We start from the raw sequence: 25,800 nt of genomic DNA, 5'->3' as shown, positions 1-25,800 counted from the left end.
CACAAGTACAGCACGCTGTCACAATTAAGTTCATTGTACTTCACTCGGATTTCCTTTTAATTTTCTTTAAATCCACCCGACCTCCAAAGAAATCTGAGCAGATCTTGTGGTGCCAAGGAGCCAAGGTGGTCGCTTCTTAACACATTAGTTCCAAAGACTTCAAACCTGATTCGAGCGAAGGCGGAGGCCGTCTCATCCTCCTCTTCACAAGCTGGGCAGAGTACACTGTCTGAGATGCCTACCTTTTCCATGAGATTCGCCCACAGAAAGTGGCCCGTGCCAAGAGGATTTGCGACAGTCGCTCGTACATGACAGGTAACATCAGTTTAGTCCATCTGCAGCCCCTCTCAGCCTGACAAGCTCGCTTGTGGGCTGTAGTAACCCATTTGCTAACCGTGGCTTTGATGGCTGCAGAAGGGAGTGGCAAAACGGACTCCGGGCCTCCATCCAGCTTACTTCGGCTGAGTTCTTCTCGAACACGATTAAAAAGCACCACAGTATCAGACCCTATGGAGAGCTATTATATTAGTTTCAGTTGTATAACGCTGCTAAAGAATGTCTAAGAATTGTTAATAAAAAAGACAAAATTAACTATTTCTTAGGAAACAAATTACAAAAAAAACCTACAGGTTCCGGCACTCGAAGTGTAACCAATTAAAAAGGCTATACATTTAGTTTTGAAAATTACTTCTATTTAATTCAAAGAAAAAAATGAGTGAAAATAATACAAAAAATAAGAATTTATTTGCTTCTGCTCGATATGATCACCTTTTGCCTTGACTATGGCCTTGAGACGGTCCAGAAACGAATCGAAAGCGGCCCGAATCTGACTTGCAGGTATTTTGGCCAACTCGTCCACGGCTCCAAAGCAACTTTTAGGCAAAAAATTGCCTATAGTTTTATGACATTTCGACATAACTTCACTTTTGTGCAAATGGCGAAAAAGCAGAACCGAAATGTGAGCGATTCGTTTTCAAAAAACGATAACAGAGTAAATAAATCGTTAATACTTTTTGACAAAAAAAATATTTTCATGGAGTAGATATCATCTTTTTCTGCTTTTCAACTGTTTTCTATACTTTAAAACTGGCTTTTATATATGGCAACGTAAAAAAATAAGCAAAATATAAAACTTTTTCATTATTTTTCTTTTAACTTGGCTTATTGATAATTAATTAAAGCTATTTTCACCGTGAAAAGCTTTTTTTTTCAACGCTTTATTATTTCCTGCATTAGAGGCTTATTTTTTTTTTAATAGAGCCTAGGGTACGATGTTCATCGATCTGTAAACATTTTATACAAAATCTACGGAAAAGTGCGTTTCCCGCATGAGAATTCAATGGTAATTTTCAAACCGTTGGTAAATATTAAATAAAAAAATACATTTCTCATTTTTTTGGCCAGGGAATAAATTATTTGGCCATGAAATAAATTTAGGCGTTATGGTGCTCACACTCATCAACGTGTCGTAGTAACTTCCGTTGCTCATAGGATACACAAAATTGAGCAAAACTTAGAAAAACTTTTAGTCGCATACATATTTACACAATACATCGGTTTGTGCAAGTTTGTATTTGGGTGTATTGACATAATGTTGTCATTGATATTTTTGCATACACACTTTTTCACACATCCGCGGTATCAGTTACAATTTTTCATTGTATAATAAAGGAAAGTCAAAAACCACCAAAAGCAAATAGTTCATTTAAGAAAAATTGAAATTTTTCTAAGTTTATTTTGTAAATGATTTCGAAATGTGCTGTTTGGCAACGCTGTGTGGCCAGAGAGCAATCAGCTGTCACGATTCTACGGAAACAATCCAAAGCCGACGTCAACTATCTGCGATACTACAGAACGGAACGGTGGTGATAATTCATTTGCGGTGGTGAGAATTCAATTACATGGGGCTCTCATTAGTTTCAACGTGTCAGCTGATACGGGTGTACGTTTATGTTGGTGAGTGCGAGCACCATTAGCACCTAGAAAACATTTCTTTTTTTTGTTTTGGCAATCCTCATACGTAGGTATGTATATATTCTAATAATACAATTTTAGCTTAATATATAAATTATAGTCTATTAGTGTCTGTATGTCTGTACGTATATTTTGTATAGTTAAATATTGATAGTATGCATTTGTATTTTAGTTTGATATGAAACCACATTTAGAACGGCGAGCAAGTAAATGTAAAAGTATTAGAGCAAATACAAGAGTAGATATAGGTACGTATGTATGTATACACGTGCGTAAAGATTTGGTGGGTTTCTGTAGATATGGAATTAGTTTCCTTCATTTGATTTTATTTTTCTTCATTTTTATTTATTTTTCTTTTTTTTCAGTTATTTGATATAATAAATTGCAGCTTCTTTTGGAACAGTAGTCGGTGTGCTTAAAGTGGCATTTGTTTTACAATGGTAATTTGTAATTTGTGTTTGCTTTATTTACTTACATAGTAAAATATTTCATCGCTTCCGCTTTTGATTTGCATCTCATATTTTATTTAACCGCACCCTTTCACAAATGAATTTTGATTTCTTTTCACAGCAAAGCTAACGTTTCCTTAGAATTCTCGAGTTTTTAATTGATGTAGTAAAAATGAGCTTTTCACATATACATAGATATGCACACACATTCATGCATACCTATGTGTATGTAAATATTAATTAATGAAAATTTCAAATAGAAGTACAAAGTAATTATTGCTAGTATTGATCTTGAATATATAATTTTGAACGTTGCTTTCTATATGTAGGGGAGATCGGGGGGTCGTGAGACACGGGGGGTCATGAGACACGCTCACAGCCCTGAACTGAAGAGCGCGGCATCTGTCTGGTATCTGCGTAACTTCTTGCTAGCTTTCAATCATAATATTTACATGACAAATATTTTGTTCATGCAGGTTATTTGTGTGTCCTCATACCGCGACTCCACTTGTGTGATTGAAAGTTTTGCTGATAATCGTTTTTGTTGTTTCTTACACTTTGTTGAACAAGCTAATTATAAAAGTGCATGCATCAAAACCTTCCTTGGTGAGTAGCCTTTTGACCCACAACAAGAGTTTTGCGTAAATATTAAATGCATCCATAAAACAGTGGCCACATTGAAAATAAAGCAATTGGGGGGTCGTGAGACAGCGTATTCGGGGGGTCATGAGACATGCTATTTCCGTAATCTAGGAACATTTAATAGTATTCTACAGCCGTATCTCGCATTTCTGTGTTACGTTTAGTGTTATTTACACTGTATTGGATAAATACAGGGTTTTTGATAATTAATTATTTATTTTTCAGACATTATGGTGCGTCATAAGTATAGTCAGACTGTTAAACCTGCGATTGATGCCAATGTTTTTGTGGCTGCTATTAAGGAGGTTACAATCGCGAAAAAGTCTCTACGATCCGTTGGTAGCGCATATAAAATCGATAAGTCGAAATTGGCGCGCTACATTTCAAGTCTGATGGAAGCGAACATAGACCCCACAACCACTTCGAATGAAAAACTTGTTGATTTTGTTTCAAATTTACTCAAGAGAACTGGTGGAAAAAAGGTTTATATTTAATCGTGATATAATTGAATTTTCGTTATTTTTCAACCTTCAGACAATTTATTTTATATTCGACAGATATTTAGCGTAGAACAAGAAGACGAGTTAGTGCAATATCTTCTTCGTGCCAGCAAAATGTACTACGGTTTGTCTATTTGTGAGTTTTCCAAATTGGTCTACGAGTTTGCAATGAAGTGTAACATTGAATATCCAGTGGAGAGATATCAATTATATTGTAGAAGCCAATATATGCCTTTTTAACGATTGAAATAAAAAATTTTTATAAAATCAGGCCGTTTTCTTTCTGATGAAATTTGTGTCTCACAACCCCCCGAACATGCGAAAATCCGAAAAAAATGATTTTTGAGCAGGCAGGCAAAACTTAGAGATTTTTCTATAATTTTAAGAAATTAATCTTTTGTCAAAGTGTTGTTATACTTAATCACAATTAAAAAATTTTAATGTGCAGAAAAATGGATAGGTTATATTATGTTTATGGTCAAAAAACAAAACCCGTCTCATAACCCCCCGATCTCCCCTAGGTATCTACAAGGGTGGAGCAAAATTAATCATCCGATTGTGTTTTTGAATAACTTTTTTATTGAACGAAAAAAAAATATTTTGAGTGATAAAAATCTCTATTTTGATGTCTAAATTATAGGTGAAAGACGGTTGTTACCCAGATTTGTGAACACTTGATTTGCTTATTGGATAGTCTTGTCGTTAAAAGATGGACCGCAGGCAACAAATACGTTTATTAGCTGCTCTAAAGCTAAGAAATAGTTTTTTTTTTCTAAAATTTAAATTGCAATTTCTCAAACTGCTCCGATATATCAAAACAATTAATGTAATTTCGAACAACTAACATTGCATTCTGTTTTTGCTGCTCTTCTCTTTATGAGGGCGGTTCAATAAGCACCCGTGTCTGATGACAGAAGGCGTTCTTGAGGGAAGTTGCTGTTAAAATCGTGTGCTGCCATCTATCAAACGACGGCGAAACAAATTTCAGTCTGATTGATAAGCTAGTTTGGATTTGGCAGCTATTCGTGTTTTGTGATTTTCGCTAAGATGGAAAAAGAACAGTATCGTTCGGTAATTCACTTTTTGTTTTTGGATGGGAAAACTGCGAGGAGATAAAATCAAAGTTGGATGCTGTCTATGAGGACGCTTCGCCATCTATAACCACAGTTAGATGTTGGTTCAACGCATTTAAACGTGGGCGAACATCTATTTTTGATGAGAAGCGACCAGGGCGCCCGGCAGACGTGGTTACCGAGGAAATCATTCAAAAACTCCACGACATGATTCTCGCTGATCGACGAACGAAAGTGCGCGGAGTAACCGAAGCGTTTCGACCGGAACAGCAATTAATAATATATTTTACATGATAAGTTGGCGATGAACAAATTGTCGGCTCAATTGGTGCCGCGATTGCTCACAAGCAAGAAAAAGCGGATGAGGCTGTTAACTTCGAAGCAAATTTTGGTGCAATTTAAGCGAGATGCGAAGGAATTTTTGTGTCGAGTTATCACCGTTGATGAAACTTGGAATCATCATTACACAACAGAAACTAATCAACAATCAAAACAATGGATTTCTTCCGGTGAATCTGCTCCAAAGAAGGCGAAGACTGTCCCATCGGGCGGAAAGGCCACGTCTATAATTTTTTGGGATGCGATCCCCATGGATTTTTTAGAAAAAGGAAGACTGATCACTGGACAATATTGCAGTGAGTTATTGGACTGTTTTAAAAAAGAATTGAAGGAGACATGGCCGCATTTTGGCGAAAAAGAAGGTGCTGTTTCACCACGATAATGCACCATCAAATTCACCCAGAGTTCTCGCCGCCAAACTGCATGAATTGCGTTATGAATTGCTGGCGCACCCCAGGCCTAACTCCCTCCGACTTTTTCATGTTCCCTTATATGAAGAAATGGCTCGGGGGGGAAAAAATTAGTTTAAACGAGGAAGTCATCGCCAGAGAGAGGCGTATTTTTTAGAGCTGTACAAATCCTCTTCTTTGGAGGGGTTAAAAAAATGGACGGAGCGTTGGGAGAAGTGTGTCGTTCGAAAAGGGGACTGTGTTGAAAAATAAAAAAATAAAAATTTTGGAAAAAAGGTGTCTTCATTTCTAGCACAGGTAGGTACTTATTGAGCCCCCCTCGTATACCAACCTGAAGTGGATGTCATATTTACAATTTATTACCCGCTGAAAGGTTACCTGCTTCTTAAATCTTTTAATAAGAACTACTTAGCAAACGATAGACCAAAGTAGCTACTTGTTTTATGCTTTTCAAAAAGTTGAATTAACAATGGCATGAACAAGAAAAACGCAAAATTATGTGGGCCCCTTATTACTGGTCAAACTCTTTACAAATCTCCAAACAAATAAAACTAAAAAATTATTAAAAAAACGAAAGCTAAATAAACTCTTATGTATTCATTTTTTTTATTTGAATCAGTAAAAAAACCGAAGCTACCCCTAAATAAACAGAGACCTCGACAATTTTAGTTTGATTAGATTGAAATTTCATAAAAATTTATATAGGCAATGTAGCCACCGCAAAATTCTTCTTAAATTATGAGAATGAAGTCTAGTTGTCAACTCGCATTGGTTGCATTTCATTTCATTCCGAGTTAAGCCGTTAATCCCTATTAACGCCACCGTCTGTCTAGGCTACAAGAACTATTTTCATTATCCTCACATATAATTAAATGAATATTAAATAAAAATTTAAGTCTTAAATTTCCGAGTCCTAGCACTTATAGCACTTCTTACAGTTTGTACTGACACTTGGGCCTATTGTGCTAGGACATTCAGAGTTCCATTCATGTCGAGTTTCATTCGTTTTGCCATACCATTAAATATAATTTAAAAAAAATTGTTTACGATCTTCTAAATGCATGACGATTTATTTAAAAAATCTTAAATATTCAATTAGAGAGTTTCTCATTCTCCAAGTTATGTATAATAAATCTGGTTAATATTGGGTATTAAATACCATAAAGCATAAGCTATACTATTTCATATGAAAGTTACCGATGCGAAACCACGTCACTGTACATTTTGAACCAACCTTTGAAATGTCTTAGATTTACTTAGGGAAATATAGTTAAGTTACAGCTGGCATTAGCATTTACTTATTTATAATTTTATTTGGACGAGATACTAAATTAAAGCAGATATGTATAAGTATTACAATATATTTATAAAATTATTAGTTGGGCATTTAGGTACAATGATTTAAACTCTTATTAGTGTTTGATATTCTGTTATTACCGTTATCATTAGAAAAGTCTAAAATGTAATCAATTAATCTACGAACGCATAGAATTCTGGCAAAAATTGTTTCGCTGGCCATTTCCAAATTTCCAACACTGATGATTCACCACTAACGAAATATCCACAATCAGCATTATGTGTATGTATATCTGTTATCTACGTGTATGTGTGTATATTTACCTGTATTGAAATACATTTTCGCTAACGCATTTGCATGCATGTATTTATTCATATTTCACTAGAAGTTTATTGTATTTATTTATATCCTAACGTGCATGCGTTTAACTAGAACTCTCTATGATTGTATCACATACTGAAATCATCGCTCGAATACACATAAGATTATGTATATGTAGATATTCGTGTAAATATACACATATATATATATATATAAGTACTGCCTACATTTACATTAATCCGCAATAATTCCTACGCGTCACACCCGCTCCTTCGCCCTCGTTCATGGCCATCGTCTTGGAGCGCATCAAATTGAGATCGGTTCGTATGCTGGGCCGTCGCGCATTCGGTGCTACCACTCCGCAGGCATCACTGAAGCGTCGCTTAATAGAGAGTGCATTCTTTTTCGATCCACTCATGGTGGTGTGCGGCGGCAAAGGTGATGGTGCTCCAAATGCCGACACGACACGTCGATGATGGTTCGGTGCCATTTCCAATGGTAAATTTGAAACCATAAAGAGTGCATAGAAAAGATCATCGATACGAAAATTTTGTCGCGCCGAACATTCGACGAAGACGCAACAATTGTCCTGACCGGCAATATAGCCCATCACTTCGTCCAGTTGAACATTTCTGCGAGAGAGTAAAATAATTGAACAAATTTTAGAATAGGATTTAAAATAAGCAAGTAAGTAAATATATTTTATGAGTGAGTATTCATGTAGCGCTTTGATCTAAGACCGAACTGTCGTTTCCAGCAGCATTTTTGAAGGGAAATTGGTTTCGTGTGGTGGTAACCAAACTGCCGCTTTTTGACGATGCATTGGCTCTCGAAGATCACGTGCCGATTCCCAGATGTGGCAGGTTTGCTCATTAACATAGCTACACAACACTGGCTTCGAAAAGAAGTTTGCAATATTTAGCAACACTAATCAAGCGCAAACGATCCATTTCGTTCCGGGCGGATAGGATACTGACTTTCTCATACGATTTCCATCGAGAGTTGCCATTATAATTTATCAAAAAAACAAAAAACAGACACCATAGTCCCAGGTGACCTACTGCGAAAACTGTTTGAAAATCACCAATGTTTTACACGCTGGTGACCGCAGAAATTACAAATGTGAATGTTTCCTAACTTTGAGTTCTAACGAAAACGACAGTTTATCAACGAAAGCTGCGCATGCTTAAATGGTTTATGTAAGCGTCACTACATCCAGTGAGGTTCCCGTGTGGCCCAGTGGTATCACAGTGGGCACTAAATGCGTTGGTCGTACAGACCGACTACCATCATAACCTAAACCAACCTATGCGTCAGTACAAGTCTAGATGCCTTATTTGCCATCTTCGGCAGCTTCCGCTTATTCTCCACGCAAGTCCATTTGGCAGTGTTTACCAACTTCTCATCTTACTCAAAGTTGAAAAGTGTAAGAGCTGCTGTATTACATAGTCATACAGGGTTTGATTGAAAAGTTATGAGCCTTCCCGCGCGGCGCGTCTGCCAAGCGATCAACCGAATCGGCTGGTGTGGGAAAATGATCGTTGGACCTTCCCATTCCACTAGAAACCGGTCCCAGTTCGCTGGCAACAGCGCTCCGCGCGTGAAAGCTGTTTTAAAAGTGGGTTGGGATTTTGCAGTGGTGAAAATGCAGCGATCGTTGGAGCAACGTTACTCGATCAAATTTTGCGTAAAGCTTAACAAAACGAGTACCGAAACCATTGGGCTACTCAAGGAGGCTTACGGGGACCAATCTCTGTCCAGTGCCCAGGTAAAACGGTGGCACAAGTCGTTAAAGGAAGGCCGGGAGGTCGTCGAAGACGAACAGCGATCTGGAAGGCCTTCGACGACGCAAACAGACGCCTTCCTCTGCACCTCTGCATTGGCCAAGATGGGGGTTCCGGTGCTTCCCCACCCTCTCTACAGCCCAGAAGGGGAGGCGTTTCGACTCCATCGAGGTGATCCAAAAAACTGTGACTGCCGAATTGAACGCGATTCCGGCGGATGAGTTTAAAAAATATTTCCTGCCAGCGGTGTATTGACGCTCAAGGGTCCTATTTTGAAGAATATTAGTTGTATAAGCCAAAAGGTTTAATAAAACTGCTTAAAAAGAATAAAGCTCATTACTTTTCAATCAAACCCTGTATAAAGGCAACCGAAATGAGACTGCTATCGCTGAAGATGCTCTGATAAGGTATGTCTCGTCGAACGAAAGTGCGCGAAGTAACAGAGGTCATAGGTGTTTCCACCGGAACGGCAATTAATATTTTACATGATAAGTTGACGATGAAAAAATTGTCGGCCCAATGGGTGCCGCGATTGCTCACAAGCAACAACAGGTGGATGCAGCTGTTAACTTCAAAGCAGTGTTTGGATCAATTTAAGCGAGATCCGAAGGAATTTTTGTAACGAGTTGTCACCGTTGATGAAAACTGGTTTCATCATTACACACCAGAAACTAAGCAACAATGAAGACGATGAATTTCTCGCGGTGAATGTGCTCCAAAGAAGGCGAAGCCAGCCCCATCGGTTAGAAAGGTCGTGGCGACGAGTTTTTGGGATGCAACGTAGTCGTCCTCATGGATTTTTTAGGAAAAGGAAGAACGATCACTGGACAATACTGCAGTGAGTTACTGGACCACTTTCCCAAGAAATTGAAGGGGACACGGCTGCATTTGGCGAAAAAGAAGGTGCTGTTTCACCACGATAATGCACCAGCACGTTCATTCGGAGTTGTCGCCGCCAAACTGTATGAATTGCCTTATGAATTTCTGCCGCGCCCCCGTACTCACCGCCCAAGCCGGCTCCCTGCGACTTTATCTTGTTCCCTAACAGTGGCTCACGAGAAAAAAGTTTAGTTCAAACCAGGAAGTCATCGCCGAGACAGAGGCGAATTTTGGACAGTTCGCCAAATCCTACGTACTACGGTAGTTAGCGCTCTTTGTCGCTTTCAGTTGTATACTGGTGCTGAACTATCAACGAACTCTACAGAAAATGGCCGTTCTCTACAGAACAGACTACATCTTCCTTAGGTACTGAATAATAGGAGCATACAATGCTGATAGATTACAAGGTTTAGCCATCTGCAGAAAAATTGTGAGAGCAACTTCAATTGCCACTTTATAGATGATTAGACAGTAGAAGTCTATTCTCTCATTTCACACGTATTCGAACGCTCTTCCAATAAGCTATTTTCACACGGCAAAGAAGTAACATGAGCAATAGCTGTGTTGATTTTTTCTTATATCACAAACAAAATCTCAGTTTTGTCGTAAAAAAGCCGCTATTACGTCGGCGAATCCATTGATTTCTTGAAAATTCGCTGAGAGCCGGTTAACGGTCTAATGTTGGCCACACTTTCTGAATTCTCTCCACCGTGGGTGCATGATTCATGATGGGGCGAATAATAAGGCGACACCGATCGCGATACCGCTACTTAGTTCACCCCGAATTTCATAGAACTACTGTGTGGTTGACGTCACATTTGTGTAATTTCTTCTTCTTCTTGCATTCTTCTTCGCATTTTCGGATTTATCTCGCATCAACAGCTGTCACTTAATTTTTACCCAAACCCCCGTTGATGGGTACGGTGCGAACTCTGTCACACAAATAAAAATAAAAATGTTATAAATGCAGTTGATTTAACTTACTTGGGTTCACGATCACATTTATTTCCGGCAATAACCATTGGAATTTTTGGCAAACTTTTCTTCTTCAAACCAGATCCTGGATTAAGCGCCGCCCATTTAGTTTCGAGTATATTTTCACGTAAACGCACCACTTCCTCAAAGGATTCACGCGAATCCATGCTGAAGACTAAGATGAAAATATCGCCTAAAATGGGGGAAAAATAAATTTCAATTCGCAAACTTTTAAATAATTGCAACCAAGAATTTGGCTTTCGCCGCATGAAATCACAAAATGAAATCGATCAACTTTCCAAAGCGAACAAGCGTAGTAAGTACTAGTAAAAAAAAACTAAATAAATGAACTCGCAACTGGAAAGAAATTTTGCTGCTAACGATTTTCGGTTGAATGAATTAATTCTAAAGTGAGTTCGCAAGTTTATTGTGAGCGAATATGAATGTGCGTGTGTACAGAAGTCAAACTGTATGCTCTTAATTCATACCCTATGATCAGAAAGTACCGGAAATGTTTAAATAAAACAAAACAGAGTTAAATTTCAAGCAAATTTATTTTATCTCCTTCAAAATATGACCCGTGTGGAGGAACACACATGTGTCGACGTTTGACCCAGTCCTCCATGCACCTGCACCCCTGGTAGGCCGACGAAAGGATGGCCTTCCGCTCCTTCATCGCATTCTCTTTGATCTGCTCTATCGACTGAAATTTCCTTCCACGAAGTGGTAACTTCAATTTAGGAAAGAAGTCGCACGGGGCCATATTAGGTGAATACGGTGCTTGCACGATGGTATTTATTGGTGTTTAGTCAAATAATCCATCACAATTTGTCCTCGGTGCGATGGCGCGTTATCATCATGCGAAACCCAAGAATTGTTTGCCCACATTTCCGGCCGTTTGCGACGGACAGCATCTCTCATCAGGTGAAAACTATTTTTTTGTGAATGGTTTTTTCTTTATTCAAGTATATCTAATTTTTTAAGAAAACCATATAAATGCAGATATAGAAAAATTCAGGAACGGATTCAGGAATTCTTTTTGGGGGTTCACTCTGAAAATTCTTCTGAAGTCCAAAATAAACAAAACTGAGCTAAAATAGAAACGACAGGAGATTTGTTCTGATAACTTCGAGTTTATTTATTGAAAATAGTCCCCTATCGCCTCGATACATTGTTTTGCGCGTTCTAAAAGCTTTTCGAAAGAGTTTTTCAGGTCATTGACCGGAATCCGGAATGTCTTTCAGGATGTCGGTACAAGCCTTTTGGATGGCCTCTACGGACGCAAAACGATTTCCTTTCATGACCAAATGCAATTTTTCGAATAGGTTGTAGTCGCAGGGAGCCATAGCAGGTGAATACGGTAAGTGATTGTCATTTAGTTGTATGTCCTCACAACCATCTCTGAAACGTATATACCACTCATGAACTCTGGCACGAGGTAGACAATCATCGCCATAAACTTTTTTCATCAATTCAAATGTTTCGGTTTTCGTTTTACCGATTTTAAAACACAATTTGATATTACCTCTTTGTTCGAAACTCATTTTTGTACCGATGACACAAACATACTGACACTTTAGACGCAATAATTTCGCTTCCACTGAACCGAATGTCACCAAGTTATCACTGGAAGTCAGCTAGAGATATAACTTCTAACGCACTAATTCATTAAAAAGATGGCGCTATCAAAAACATTTTTATGACGCCAGTCTTCTTTATTTTGGACTTCAACTTGTATACAATGTGCACTCAGAACAAGTAGAACGTACGCATGAATTTTCTATGAAAAAAAAAAACCAGTGAATTTACAAAGTAATGTGGGTTCTCCTTTTCTTCTTAGCCAAAATATCAAGTATTTTTGTGGTGGTGACTACAATATCTCGGTGAAGAGTTAGCAGCGCTAATCCATTGAGTCGTTCTTTTCCTTTTTCGTTGTGCAAATAAGTCTTTAATCTTACCCAAGTTCCCTTGATGCTCCCGTAACTGGTGGCAGTGTTGTCTGAGTGACACAGCCCACACCCAATTAGCACAAAAGTTGTTATTTTAATTCACCACTTGTAGAACCGCTGCTTTTTATTAGTCGAGCCATCTTGATTTCTCTATGAATCTGCCTATTACGTCTATTTCCCTTGCTTCAATTTCTTTCAAGTTAACCATTGAGAATTCCCCCAGCATTCTATAGTATGTCGTAGAGCACCCAGACTTGGGCACTAACACAGTTAGTGAAGGACTATTTCCTTAGATTTTTCTTGATTGCAGCTTCTGCATCTATCATTGTACGGCCACCCCATCTACCTGGCATGGTCCCCAGAAACCAGTGGCCGGTTATTGTTGACGCAATTCTGAAAATGTCTGCTCGTGGCTTTCTTAACAACTTATCAGTTCGGGATTTATTGAAATTGGGCCACGTTTGTTTAGTTATTTTTCAGGTATCTCTGTTAGTCCATCTGTCCACGGCCTGCTTCTGGAATAGAGAGAAGATCTGCCTTTTGCGCACTACTTGGGGACAGTCTATTTCTACTGCTTCGTATTCATTATAGGATGCCACCTGTCTTGTCAGTTCATCAACTTTCTCATTTCCTTATATGTTCCTATGGCCAGGTACCGAGATGAGAGTGATGTCTGCATGACCGTTTTTGAATTGGTTATAGGTGACTTTAAAGCTAAGATTACTTCTTGACTATCTGATAGTTATTGTGGATGGTTTCTAATTCTCCTGCAAGCTTCCCTTATCCCGAAAACTTCTGCTTTAAAGATACTAGTCCAGTTCCCCAAGCAAAAAGACTTGGAAGCTGCGTGGCCTTTCGAATATACACCGGCGCCGAGGCCACAGCCCATCTTGTATCCGTCAGTGTAACAAAGTGAAGTTATATTCTCTTTAACTACTGTATTCAAGTCTCATTCCTTTCGCGCGGTTAATATTCCACAACAGGTACTACACCCCTCGATGGTGTATCCTTGACAGCATTTCTCGATGTTCGAGAAATTTTGATTCAAGGTTTTCTGACTGAGAATCAGATTTGCACAGTTGTTTGGTAGAAAATGAGCTGTACTTTTCTTAAAAAAAAAAACCAATAACGAGCATCAAACAAAAAAGCAGAAAAATAGCCAAAACTGGTCTATATATTGATCATCATTTTGTCGAGGGGTGTATGTTGGTTTTGCTACGCACGCAAGTAAAAAATGCAAATTAAGAAATTTATGCACAGCACATCCGGTATTTTTGTTACTGTTTGCTGTTACTGCCAAATGGCAATTCAGAGGACCATAAATATGCGTTCACTTACATATTTATACTGTAAATATGTACGTATATATCTACGTGGACATATATGTATATAGTATGTAGATAATATCGGACGAAAAGAACAATGGGAATGAAGCTTCAATTGACAAACAAGCGCAAAAGTAAGAGAACTGTCAAAACATGTCAACCTGCAGACACAGACAAGAGAGCTTTCATAGTGAACGCAGGTGCATGTGCGCATTTCTCTTCGTACACTAGGACGGGTCGACTTTTGAGATTTGACAAGGTCTTCATTTATTGTTGAATAAGTTAGGCCAGCTGTATGCCGAGTTTAAATATATGGAAAAAAGAAGCAATTCATTGGCCCTTAACCAATGGCATACCTTTCAAGCTGGTCAATATGTATTCTAAAAGGTAAGTAGAAAATAAGGTATTTGATTGATAAACGAAATTTATCTAGGTTTTCTCTTTATAGCTTGTAAATACCAGGACAAAATCATTTTTAGAAACAGTTCCACTCAACGATGATAGATTACCAAGCTTGCCATTTACTATAGTGAAGAAGAAAATTGGTAGGATAATTTAAACCGCCACGTCTTAAGAGGAGATCTTTTGACACATTTTGTTCAAGAATGGCTACAGGATACAATTATTACGGATTTAAATATATTTTAAATGCTCGTAAATGATTTTGAAAGTGATTGTATGGGCTCGAATTTTAATTTTTTATTACATCAAAACACACCCTTAAATAGGGAAATTGAAATGAAGTTCAGCAAAACTATAAAAATAAGAAATTGTGTGTATTCAAATTCGGCTTGGCATTGTTTTTATTGTAGTTCCAGTTAACGGTAATAAATACATCGCAGCGAGTATACTGTATTTCCAGCCTTTCAGAGTGCGGAAAGTACAAGGCCGGAGCGGCAGCGCGTTTTTCTCAAAATGTTGTTCTCAAAGTCGATTACCAACATTACTCGAAAACGGCTAAACCGATTAGTCTCAAATCCTAAAACGAGCTTCTTAAATATATTTTTTAGTAATTAATCGAAGATTTTTTCTCACCAATAAATTTTTTTTTTACAAAATAAAAAAATATTTTTTCAAATAAATATTTTTACTAGTACATACTAAGTTTTAAAATATAGTTAAACGGTGCAAATTTTTAGATCAATAAATTTAAAAGTTTTTTCAGAAAACATTCTGGAAAATTTGGTTTTTTCAACCTTTTAACTGTATATAACCCCTTAAGAAGTGAAACCATCCCCATTCTACATAAAAACTTAAAAACAAAATGTTTTCATGGACAAACCTAGAATATTCACCGGAAAACTTTCAAAACATTGATACATCCGGTTTTGGGGTTGCTGAGTCCGAATTCATTATCAGCTTGCCCTTTTGGCGTCAGTATTTAAGATCAGTTCAAAGTCAAGCATAGAATATCCACCGGAAATATTAAAAAAAAAGTTGAGGTATATGTTTTTGAGGTTGCTGAATCAGAATCCATTGCCCGTTTGTTCCTGCGAGGTCAGTCCTTGCTCTATATCCAATTGGCTTTATTCCGAAGTAATCAACAGCTTTGACATCGGGGAAATCTTAGGGTGAAACTCTTTATAAACACAAACGTCAGTCAAAAGTTCAGATAAAACTTCACAATTTCTTCGTCTTTTAAAAATCGAGCGGTAGAGTATCTTACAAGACAACTTTTAATGTTCGTTCCACTGTCAGACTCCTTTCTGAGAGGTTTAAAAAATGAACAAAAAATATAATTTTTAGCTCACTTTCGAATGCGTGTTTGGGACTTAGCAGCAGAATTCTGACGGCTCATTTCACACGTATCAGTCATTGTTCAGTGAAGTCAGAGGTACCTATATCCGTGTCGACTCTCCCCTCTTTCCAATCTTGCCCGGTCGGAAAGATAGCCCTAGCACAACCCTCAAAACCCAGTTTGCGGATGGAGAGATCAGTGCGAAGTACAAAGAAGGAAGGGGAGATCTGCTTCAAGATGCTATTATGTCCTACAGGAAGTTGTCATCAATCTCTTTCAACCTTATAGTGCTCTGAGCAGCAATGGATTTAACTTGCAGATCCACAGGAAGTAAGTGCAGAATAACGTTGAGGGAAGCAGTGGGACATGTTCTACAAGCACCAGTGATGCCCACACATTCAGTTCTCTGCACTCTCTCTAGTTTAGTGGTGTTGTAGCCCTTCTGAAGAGTAGATGAAAGCCATTAGAGATGCGAAGCGCAACTCTTGGAAATAGTACTGCGAATCAATTAAATCCGTAAAAGAGTCGGCCAGACTCAGCAGGGTCCTCTCCAAGAAGCATTCTTGTAAACTCTTGTCAAAAGAAAGAATGAGGAGTGGGCTGAATCTGCAGGTGAATCTTTAAAAATCCTTGTTGATGCCCATTTCCCGGAAAATGATATTGCTCCAGTCTGTAACGAAGGCGCGAATCGGCAGGAGGGGCTACGTGTGATGTCTCTCACATCTGTTCTGTCCGTCAACAGAATAAACTGTGGAATCGATAGTTTTTCCCCTTTAAAATCTCCAGGTATCGATGATATCACGCCAGTGATGATTCAGAAGACTAAAACCTTGGCGCTTGCCGTCTTTCAAAAGATATTTTTGGCGTGTATCTCGTTAAGCCTCTTTCCTGCAAGCTGGAAGAAAACCAAGGCGGTCTACATTCATAAGGAAGGAAGGAGGGGACTTCAGACCCATAAGTCTTACCTCCTCTATTCTCAAGGTGTTCGAAAGAGTGATCGACTATCACATTCGAGAGCACTTTGAAACCAGACTATCTACAGCTCAATACGCTTACCTGAAAAGTAGATCTATCGGGACAGCTTTACATAAAGTAGTAGGGACTGTAGAGAAATCTCTGGTGGGAAAACAATTCACTTTGGCGTCCTTTATAGACATAGAGGGCGCCTTTAATAATGTTACGGCTGAGTTAATTGTCACTGATCTAAATAGGCTAGGGGTAGGAAGGCCTATCTACCTTTATCTCGTCTCTGCATGGTGGTAGAGAAATAAATGATGTGGCAGGAGGGGCTAGAATCACTAGGTTCGCACATTGTGGTGCACCACAGGGCAGCGGCCTCTCGCCTCTCCTTTGGCTAGTAGCTTTAACTCGCTTAAACAGGGGTGCGGTAAAGGTGGTAGCATATGCTGATGACTTGGTCCTAATGTTCTCAGGACGCTTTCCATCAGTAATGGCTGAAATTTTAGAAGGCGTACTGGCTACACTCAGTAATTGGGCTGCCAGTTGCGGTCTCAGAGCCAACTCTGACAAGACGGAGTTGATGCTGGTGGGTTGGTTGGTTAGAATGGTGATTCATCCAGAATCCAACTAGCGCTTCCGCACCATTTTGTTGCCACATCCTCGTTACCAAATTGTTTAACAGTTATTTACAGCAGGTGCGGTTTAGGAACCTTATGAGGTTGTTGACGTCTAAGCCAGACAGTTGCTCGAGACTCTCGAACAGCGGTTGGCCCAAGGTTAACATTCTGTCCTTCCATAGAGTAGGACGTTCTGCTGATTTTGCATTTCGTCTGGTCTCTCCATCTACAATCTGCAATTCGAAGGTATTTTAGGGAAATTGCATTCTTGACCTCACCTAGTGGAGTGAATACTGGTACTGCAAGAGCGCTATTCATGGCAGATCCCCCTCTTGCTAGTTCATCAGCTTTTTCGCTACCTTCTATGTTCCGGTGACCCGGGACCCAAATTAAGGTTACTCTATGGTTGATGCTATTCAGCAGGAAATACAAGCCTCCACCTTTTTAGCTTCCAAGACTAAACTAAACAAAATACAGTAAAAATACAAAAAAATGTACTTTAAACTGGATGAAGGCTATATTTGAAATAGCAAAACAAAGGTGAATGCGCGTCAAATTTTAGCTCTAAATAATCTCAAAAATGGAAATAAACACTATATTTAGAAGCTTTAGCCCATTGCGATATTAGATTTGTGTTTAGCACAAAAAACGTCTGGTTTTAAATTTCAGTAGCCTATCTGGGTAATTTGTACAAAATCACTCATCAACGTATTTACGAAATAATTTATAAAAAAGGTAGCAGCACAAACTATTATACTTTAAATGATAAATGTAAAGAAACAAAAGTTCCTATATTTAATATGATTTTGTCTTATTTGGTTAGTGCCTCTACTCAAGTGAACCAATAAATCAAGCATAGCATTACAGCTACTGAGGTTTTACTACTTCGAAGTACCGTTAGATGGAATAATATTTTGATGCATCTTTATTCTCGAACAAAGTACAGTCTTCACTTAAATTATAACAAACCCCTATGTTACTAAATCAAATACAGTTGCTTTAATTACGATTTTATTTCATAAAAATTATTACCTCTAATCAAGTGAACCAACCGGACTGTATGCCATCGGTATACGCCTGATACACAAAAAAAAAACATCACTAATAGAGACGAAATAAAGGCGGACCGGGGACGTGTCATTGTGGAACAGCAGCCTATACCGACCTAGGTTGGAATACTGATTTACTTGATTTGACTTTTTGTGTTCTATCCTCAATATACATAGCTGGCTATAAGCTTCACCGAACTGTCTTTGAAACCAACCAAATAGTATTTCAGCTTCATACAAAGCAGGTGATAGACCATTGAATCAAACGTATTAGAGAAAACTAGAAAACAAAGAAGTGTTAGGCCGCCACTGTCAAAATTAATTCGAATATCGTCCAATACTTTTACCATTGCTGTCAAGCAGCTATGTTTTCGCCTGTAATGGAGAGATTACAAGAATGACGGTATACACGATTGTGCCTTCCGAATTCACCGTGTCGTAAGAGCCCACGAATAAACAAGCAAAAGGAAGGCGAGTTACTTATTTGTGAAGAAGAAGAGTAGGCGAAAGCAATGGCAACAACCAAACACAAGAAATAATGACATACACACATACTTTCTTGCCACAGCGTCTTCCGCATAAAAACGCAAACTGAATTCGGAGGCTTTCTACTGATTTGTGCTTTCACAATTTAACGCACGGCACTTCGTTCTCATTAGTTTGATTAGTTTAAGTCTCACAAATCACAAAACAGCCAAGCCATTCACTGAATTTTCACAAACGCGTAGTTTTCCTTACTTTTGTTTGTTTTGTTCATTTGTATTGTATTGCGAAGGCAGCTGGCGTCAGACTTGTCAAAATCGCGAAATATAAAGTAACTGTTTCTTAATGGCGCCACCTTAGATATTCAATTCGCCTTAAAGAGAATAGGTAAAGTAAAAAGTTCATAAATTCTTTTAACTTTTTTTGATTTTACTTTATAATTATTTTGATAATTATCCTATCGAAAATTATAGCAATAAGCTTCCTGAGAAATTTTAAAATCTTGGACAGTGGCTTAATCATTTCCATGATTTTATCGACGGTTGGCCTACCAGGGCGTACCTAAACTTTGACGCTCATCTTAGCAACACGGAAACATGGGCACCACCGCTTTGCTATTGCATTCGATACTGCATTGAGTCTATAAATCCCACATATGTTTTTGGCCGCTTACTCCAACTTCTCACCTTGGTTGTAGTGGTACTGAAAAATTTATCAAATTTTATTTTTTCGTTGATCCGATGAAATATGGGCTGGTATCGTCACTTACGAAGCGAACAAATTTGGCGAAGCCATGATGAACACATCTAAAATTTGCATTGTGAATGGCGAATGAACTTATCCGTCTCTGTGGAGCGGGAGTTAACCCTCTTCGTCAAAGGCGTTCATAAGAAATCGCTCCAATACTAGGGGGCTGCCGACCGCATTGTAAGTATTTAGTGCAGATAATCGATTCGAAGAAACATGAATGCTTTTAAGAAAAGTATGTGCTTTGCATATGTATGTACTTACATATTTGCATTTGTAGATTAATAACGAACTTTCGGCCAAGTAAGAATGCATTTGTGCTGGACAAAATTAGGATAAATTTCATTGCCGCCAGCCATCATTCAAAATGCCAATGCTATATTAGAATTGTGTTGTATGCTAAGATTATTTGCTTGCAGTTACCAACAAACTGTCGGGAAGGAATTTCAATTTACAGTTTCGCTTTCTGGAGATGCTACCCATTTTAGAAAGGGAAATTTGCAGTGTCTCAATAAGCACAGAAATGACCGAACAAGAGAAGCAACAGGCAAGGAACAAATATTTCTCGAGATCAGGTATGCCAAATGTGATTGGTTGCGTTGATGGAACGCATATTACGATTTATGCTCCTACTGCCCCTAGAAGATAAGCAGCTGATGTTTTGTAGTCGGATGAATTATTAAATAAATTGAAAATCATTTACTTTGTGTGTGATTGCATTATATTTCGCTGAAAATTCACAACCAGCGATTGTTCATGAGTTCGAACACCTTAACTGGTATAGTAACGCGAAACGTGTGGGAGGTGGTCATCAAAAGACTGCAACTGAAAATATCTGACCGTAACATCCGTCGCATACTGAAAAATTATCTCAAAGTCTAAGATTATAAGATTCAAAAGGCGCATAATTTCACACCAAAGCAGCGAAAAGTCAGACTTGAGAGAGCAAAGAAGTTGCTTCGGTCAATTTCGGAACATTGTGTTTTCTGACGAGAAAATTTTTGAAACTGAGCAATTCGTAAACTCCCAAAACGATAGGGTTTATTTGAACGGCCTTTCATACGTGAATTTTAGTTATTGATTAGTCACCAGGAGGCACCGCAGATGGGCGTTTTCCAATGGTTTTCATCGGGCCTGGCGTCAAGGTAAATGCGAAATATTATCAGAAAATTATTCTGGAGTTTACTTTGAAGCCGTGAGCAGATCAACATTTCGGTGGCAGACCATGGACGTTTCAACAGGACTCGGCACCGTCTTACAAATCTCGAGTGAACCGAGAATGGCTTAAAAAAAAACGTTCCGAAGCTCATAACGTCCACACAATAGCTCTCAAACTCACCAGTCGCGAACCCGATGGATTATTCTCTTTATACCATTTTGGAGAGCGAGGTCCGAACTAAAAGATTCATCAGTTTCAAGGAGCTAAAAAAGCCATCGTCCGCGAATGGGCCAAAATACCTACAAGTCACATTCGGGCAGCTTGCGATTCGTTTCTGGACCGTCTCAAGGCCATAGTCCAGGTAAAAGGTGGTCATTATTAGTCTTAATTTTATATTATTAAGTGTGTGAATTTTTACTTTGAATTGAATAAAAGTAATTTTTCAAACTAAATTTATAACCTTTTTAACTGATTACACTTCGAGTGCCGGTTCATAAAAAATAAATAAAAATCAGAAATTAAATTTATTCACTTCATAAAATATTCAACTTAAAATTATTTCACATATTCAGCTAATTTTGATTTCATTTTCATTAGCTGTGGTTCTTAATTCTAAATCCATGTTTTGTATTTGAGATCCAGCTTCTTTCGCTTCATTTCCAACTCCACAGTTTTTCTTTTATTTCCAATAATTTTAGTTCAGGCTTTTTTAGCTCGTAGATTTTTTAGTATAATTAGCCATTTTTTAAATTTCTTTTTCTATAGCTCTTGAAATTATTAAATATATTACTATATACATAAGTTTAGAGTGTACAGGGTGCGCCATCTTTTATGTCGGTATGTAAACGTTGAATAACTTTGTTATTTACCAACCGATAGACTTCAACATAAATGTTTTCGATACGTCAATTCAGTACAATTCCAACCATGGATCGCTTTACACCGAAACAACGCGCTGAAATAGTGATGCTGTGCATCGAAAATAGTCGTTCTATTGCTATAACCCAACGCGTATATCGCAAAAAGTATCGCGGCAAACAGACATCGTCTGACAATACTATTCGTCGTTTGGTGTCGATTTTTTTTGAGCACGGGAGTAGAAGATCGTTAACATGCCGTTCATAAACGATCAAGACGTTCCAATGAACTTGTTGAAGCAGTGAGGGAGAGCGTTGCCAGGAGCCAACAGTGTCGAATCGGCGCCGCGCTCAGCATTTTGACGTCAGTGAAACCACAATGCGGCGCATTTTAAAGGATGGGTTAAATTTGTTTCGGTATAAAGTGCAATTGACATAAAGAATATTGCCGACAGACCATTCACGCCGCTTGGAATACGGCCAAACAGTCGCTCGAATAGTTGACACTGAAACCAATTTTTGGAAGCAAATTTTAATGACTGCCGAGGCACATTTTAACCTCTCTGGCAGTGTGAAAAAACAAAATTGCCGCATTTGGGGAACTGAAAATCCAAACGAGATCCATGAAACACCATTGCATGACTGGAAAGTAACTGTTCGGGGCGGCATTTGCGCCAAAACCATCTTTGGGCCATATTTTTACCGAGAAAACGAAACGGTCGATAGAAACCGATATCGATGGATATTGACTCATTATGCCTGCCCGCAAATGCGTGAGAAAGGTTTAGACGGTTATACACTGCGTATGCAAGAGTTGAATTTCGGCAACGAAAATTCCCGGGACGTCTAGTGTCAAAAAGAGGCAACATAGACTGGCCCCCCAGATCACCTGACTTAACTCCCCCGGACTTCTGTTTGTGGGGTTATCTGAAAAGTAAGGTTTACGCCAACAAGCCACCGACTATTGACCAGCTTAAGGCAAACTTCGTGCCGAAATCGACGCTATAAAATCTGAAATGCTTGAGAAGGTGATGACAAACGTAGAAAAAATATCGCAGTTTGTGGTTGCTAATAAAGATGGCCGGCCACTTGATTGATATTGTATTCAAAAAATAGTTTTAATAAATTGTAAATAACCAAAACAAATAAAAATACCTCACTCATACAAATCAGTTGTTTTTCTTTCAAAGTTATTCAATATTTTCATACCGACATAAAAGATGGCGCTCCCTGTACTTACGTCCTTTCTATTTGTTTAATGCGTACAGAATAAGCAGTAGCCAAATTTTGACAGTAATAATGAAGCGTATGTGGCTTTTTCGCCAATTGCAATACAGAAAACTCATTTTCGACACTCATTCACCATTTTGTGGTGAATTCGCATCTTACAAATCGAGATTGCTAAATTCGCTTCGCTAGCCATAATTCACAGATCATAAGATATGGCTTAATAAATGCAACTAGCGGAAAACATTCATATGTTTTTTTTCACCTAATAAATGTATACAAATCACAGTATTTTACGCACCTCGCAATTGAGAGAACTTCAAAGAGAAAACTGAATAAACAGCACTTAAGCTGAATAAGAAATAATGAAAGATTTCTTAGAACACAATACATGAAAAAAAAAACTATTCAGGCATACTCGTATATTTTTACTTATACATATTTACAAATGTTTATTGTAGCTCTACGTTTATGTGCTACGTTTGGTTAGATTGTGTCTACCCGTAGCACAAATATAGATAAAAGTACAAATCGACAGATTTCATAAATGTGCATTTTTATTTGATAGCTCACAGTGTCACTACGTGAATCCAAACACAAATCGCCTTAGTTCGATTGTATGGCATTTCCTGCAAAGCTCAATGTTGCTGGTACGCACACACATGCATATATACAAATATACTTAACAACCTATAGTCATAGCCACTGTATGTATGTCGTCTAGTGCGTAAAGTACTCAAATGTTGTGCGTTGGGGATCGCTAGACATGTCAAATGGCAGCTGGCGATTTACTATCAAGGACAAAGGGGCTTTTAATAGAGACACAAAAAAGTTTATATTTTAATACAAATGGCCTGTTATCGCCAACGAGGCAGGCAATGTCGACCGAGTAAAGGCGGGATAACCCTAACACCCTGGCGCTGAGCAAATGCTGTCGGTAAAAATTCCTGCCGCAAACTTGCTGAAAGGCAAGGACTTAGGGCTGACACCCCCATTTCACGTAAAAAACAATAAGTCATGACACCTTCACAAAAGTTTAGAAAAGCTTTATTCAGATAAAGAAATTAAAATCAGCTTCCAATCTACGTTGGGTGCGCAATTGGATGAACTTAGTCCAAATCATACTGTAGAGGAATGGAAAGCGGTAGCGAAGAGCATATCTAGCTCGGCCAAGGAGGTGCTTGGCTAATTACCGAAACAATGCAAAAAAATAATGGTTTGATGATGAATGTAAAGAGCTTATTAGCACCAAAAATGAAAGCTGGCGCAACTTTATAACGAGCGGCACCCGCAGAGCGCGAGCGGAATATGTTTCAAAGAGATCGGCAGCTAGAAAAGTTATAAATAAAAAGAATAAAGAATCCATCAAAAATAAAATTAAATGCAAAGTGTACCGCGGCTCAGTTTTATCGGATAATTAAAAACCAAACGACAGTATTTCAGCCTAGAATAAATATTTGCTTATCTGAAAATGGTGATATAGCTATTTCAAACTGACCAAGAAATCTCAGAAAGATGACGACAACATTTTGACAATCTTCTAAATAATAAGAATCAAGAAGAGCATTCACCTTGGGGGCCTATAGCTACAGCTGAAAACATCATCCCACCACCAGAATTTGACGAAATTATCGTGGCCCTTAAAAAGCTTCGAAATGGAAAGGCAAGCGGCGAAGACTCTATAGCGGCTGAACTCCTGAAAGAAGATGGTGAGGAGTTACATATATATTAGTAAGTGCCTCCACCATTTAATAATAGACGTATGGGAAAAAGAATCCCATCCTGATTGGCTAGGATGCATAATCTTCCCAGTACACAAAAAAGGTGATAAAAGAGTATGCGATAAGTATCGTGGTATCTCACTGCTTAACACGGCCTACAAGCTCTTTACAAATGTTCTCTATGAACGAATCAACGAATATGCTGAAAGAATAATTGAAGACTACCAATGCGGATTTCGTAGAGACAAGTCTACAATCGACCAATGTTTTATTCTTAGCCAAATGTTTGAAAAACACTATGAATACGGGCTAGATGTTCACTGTCTGTTCATTGACTTTAAACAAGCCTTCGACAGTGTTAAACGAGATAGGATCCAGCACATATTGCTTATTCTTGGAATATCTGCCAAACTAATAAGGCTCGTCAGCGCAAAGCTCACAAATACACAAGCAGAAGTGATCATTCAAGGGAAGCTCACAGAGTCGTTCCCTATTGAAACAGGTGTAAAACAAGGTGATACCCTATCAACAGTCATATTCAATTTGATGCTGCACTTTGTCGTAAGGGAAGTCAACAAAGGTGGTACCTTGATAACTAAAACAACCCAAATATGTGCTTATGCAAATGACATCGCTATTCTCTCAAGAAATAGGAATGACTTAAAAGAAATTTTCTTAAAAATTAACAAAATTGCGAACGATGTTGGCCTTTTTGTAAACGAGGGCAAAACAAAATATCTGTTGAAATCGAGGCAGCCTACACAGATGCCTTGTTCGCATGGAAAGAAAAATTTTAAGAAAGATCTTTGGCTCATTAAGAATGGATGATGGTACCTATAGAATCCGATTGAACTCTGAACTGAACGATCTAACTCAGAACGAGACAGCTGTGCATTTTGTTAAAGCGCAGCGCATAAGATGTCTACGTCATGTGATCCGTATGTCTGTTGACTGTACCATGAAGAAAGCCTTGACAGGAAAGCTAATAGGCGTGAAGGCCAAAGGCAGACCGTGGAACAGTTGGATAGATGCCCTGGAACACGATCTTAAGAAGCTGGGAATACGTAACTACGAAGCAACAGCTCAAGATATACCGCCTTGGAGGAGCATTTTGAAGCTTTGACGCACCCCGGGTTGTAACGCTATGAAAGAAGAAAAAGAAATGGCCTCTTAAATTTTTCTTATTCATCGGCAATACCGATACGTCGTTCAAGGGTTATGATGGTGAAATTCGAAACGTCAAGAAATTATTAAAAATTACAATTGAAAATCTGAGTCAATGCTTACACTTTGAAGGTATTTAGGTCGGCCGTAGTATTCGCACC

General features: G+C 38.4%; 2 protein-coding genes across 2 annotated transcripts in view; one reads left to right on the top strand and one right to left on the bottom strand.

The window, feature by feature from the left end:
- The first annotated feature begins 2,862 nt into the window (after nucleotides 1–2,862).
- Nucleotides 2,863–3,805, top strand: LOC129241898 (uncharacterized). The gene is made up of 2 exons (XM_054878446.1): nucleotides 2,863–3,547; nucleotides 3,623–3,805. The coding sequence occupies exons 1-2, from the start codon at nucleotides 3,296–3,298 to the stop codon at nucleotides 3,803–3,805; spliced, it is 435 nt and encodes a 144-aa protein (XP_054734421.1). The 5' UTR covers nucleotides 2,863–3,295.
- A 3,429-nt stretch (nucleotides 3,806–7,234) lies between these two features.
- LOC129242813 (GTP-binding protein Rhes) overlaps nucleotides 7,235–25,800 on the bottom strand; it is a 45,475-nt gene continuing 26,909 nt past the window's right edge. Inside the window, exons 3-4 of the mRNA XM_054879669.1 lie at nucleotides 10,653–10,836; nucleotides 7,235–7,637 (exon numbers count right to left, since the gene is read on the bottom strand). Of these exons, the coding sequence (XP_054735644.1) occupies nucleotides 7,235–7,637; nucleotides 10,653–10,836 (587 nt within the window). The remainder of the gene's footprint in view (nucleotides 7,638–10,652; nucleotides 10,837–25,800) is intronic.

The sequence above is a fragment of the Anastrepha obliqua genome, chromosome 3, assembly GCF_027943255.1.
Source record: "Anastrepha obliqua isolate idAnaObli1 chromosome 3, idAnaObli1_1.0, whole genome shotgun sequence".
In the NCBI taxonomy this organism is placed as follows: Eukaryota; Metazoa; Arthropoda; class Insecta; order Diptera; family Tephritidae; genus Anastrepha; species Anastrepha obliqua.
This window is presented reverse-complemented; position numbering and strand designations above follow the sequence as displayed.

Bases quoted from the DNA above. Each gene is read 5' to 3' on its own strand.
- LOC129241898 (XM_054878446.1), top strand. From the start codon at position 3,296: ATGGTGCGTCATAAGTATAGTCAGACTGTTAAACCTGCGATTGATGCC. The intron at 3,548-3,622 runs GTTTATATTTAA...TATATTCGACAG, and splicing joins AGAGAACTGGTGGAAAAAAG to ATATTTAGCGTAGAACAAGA.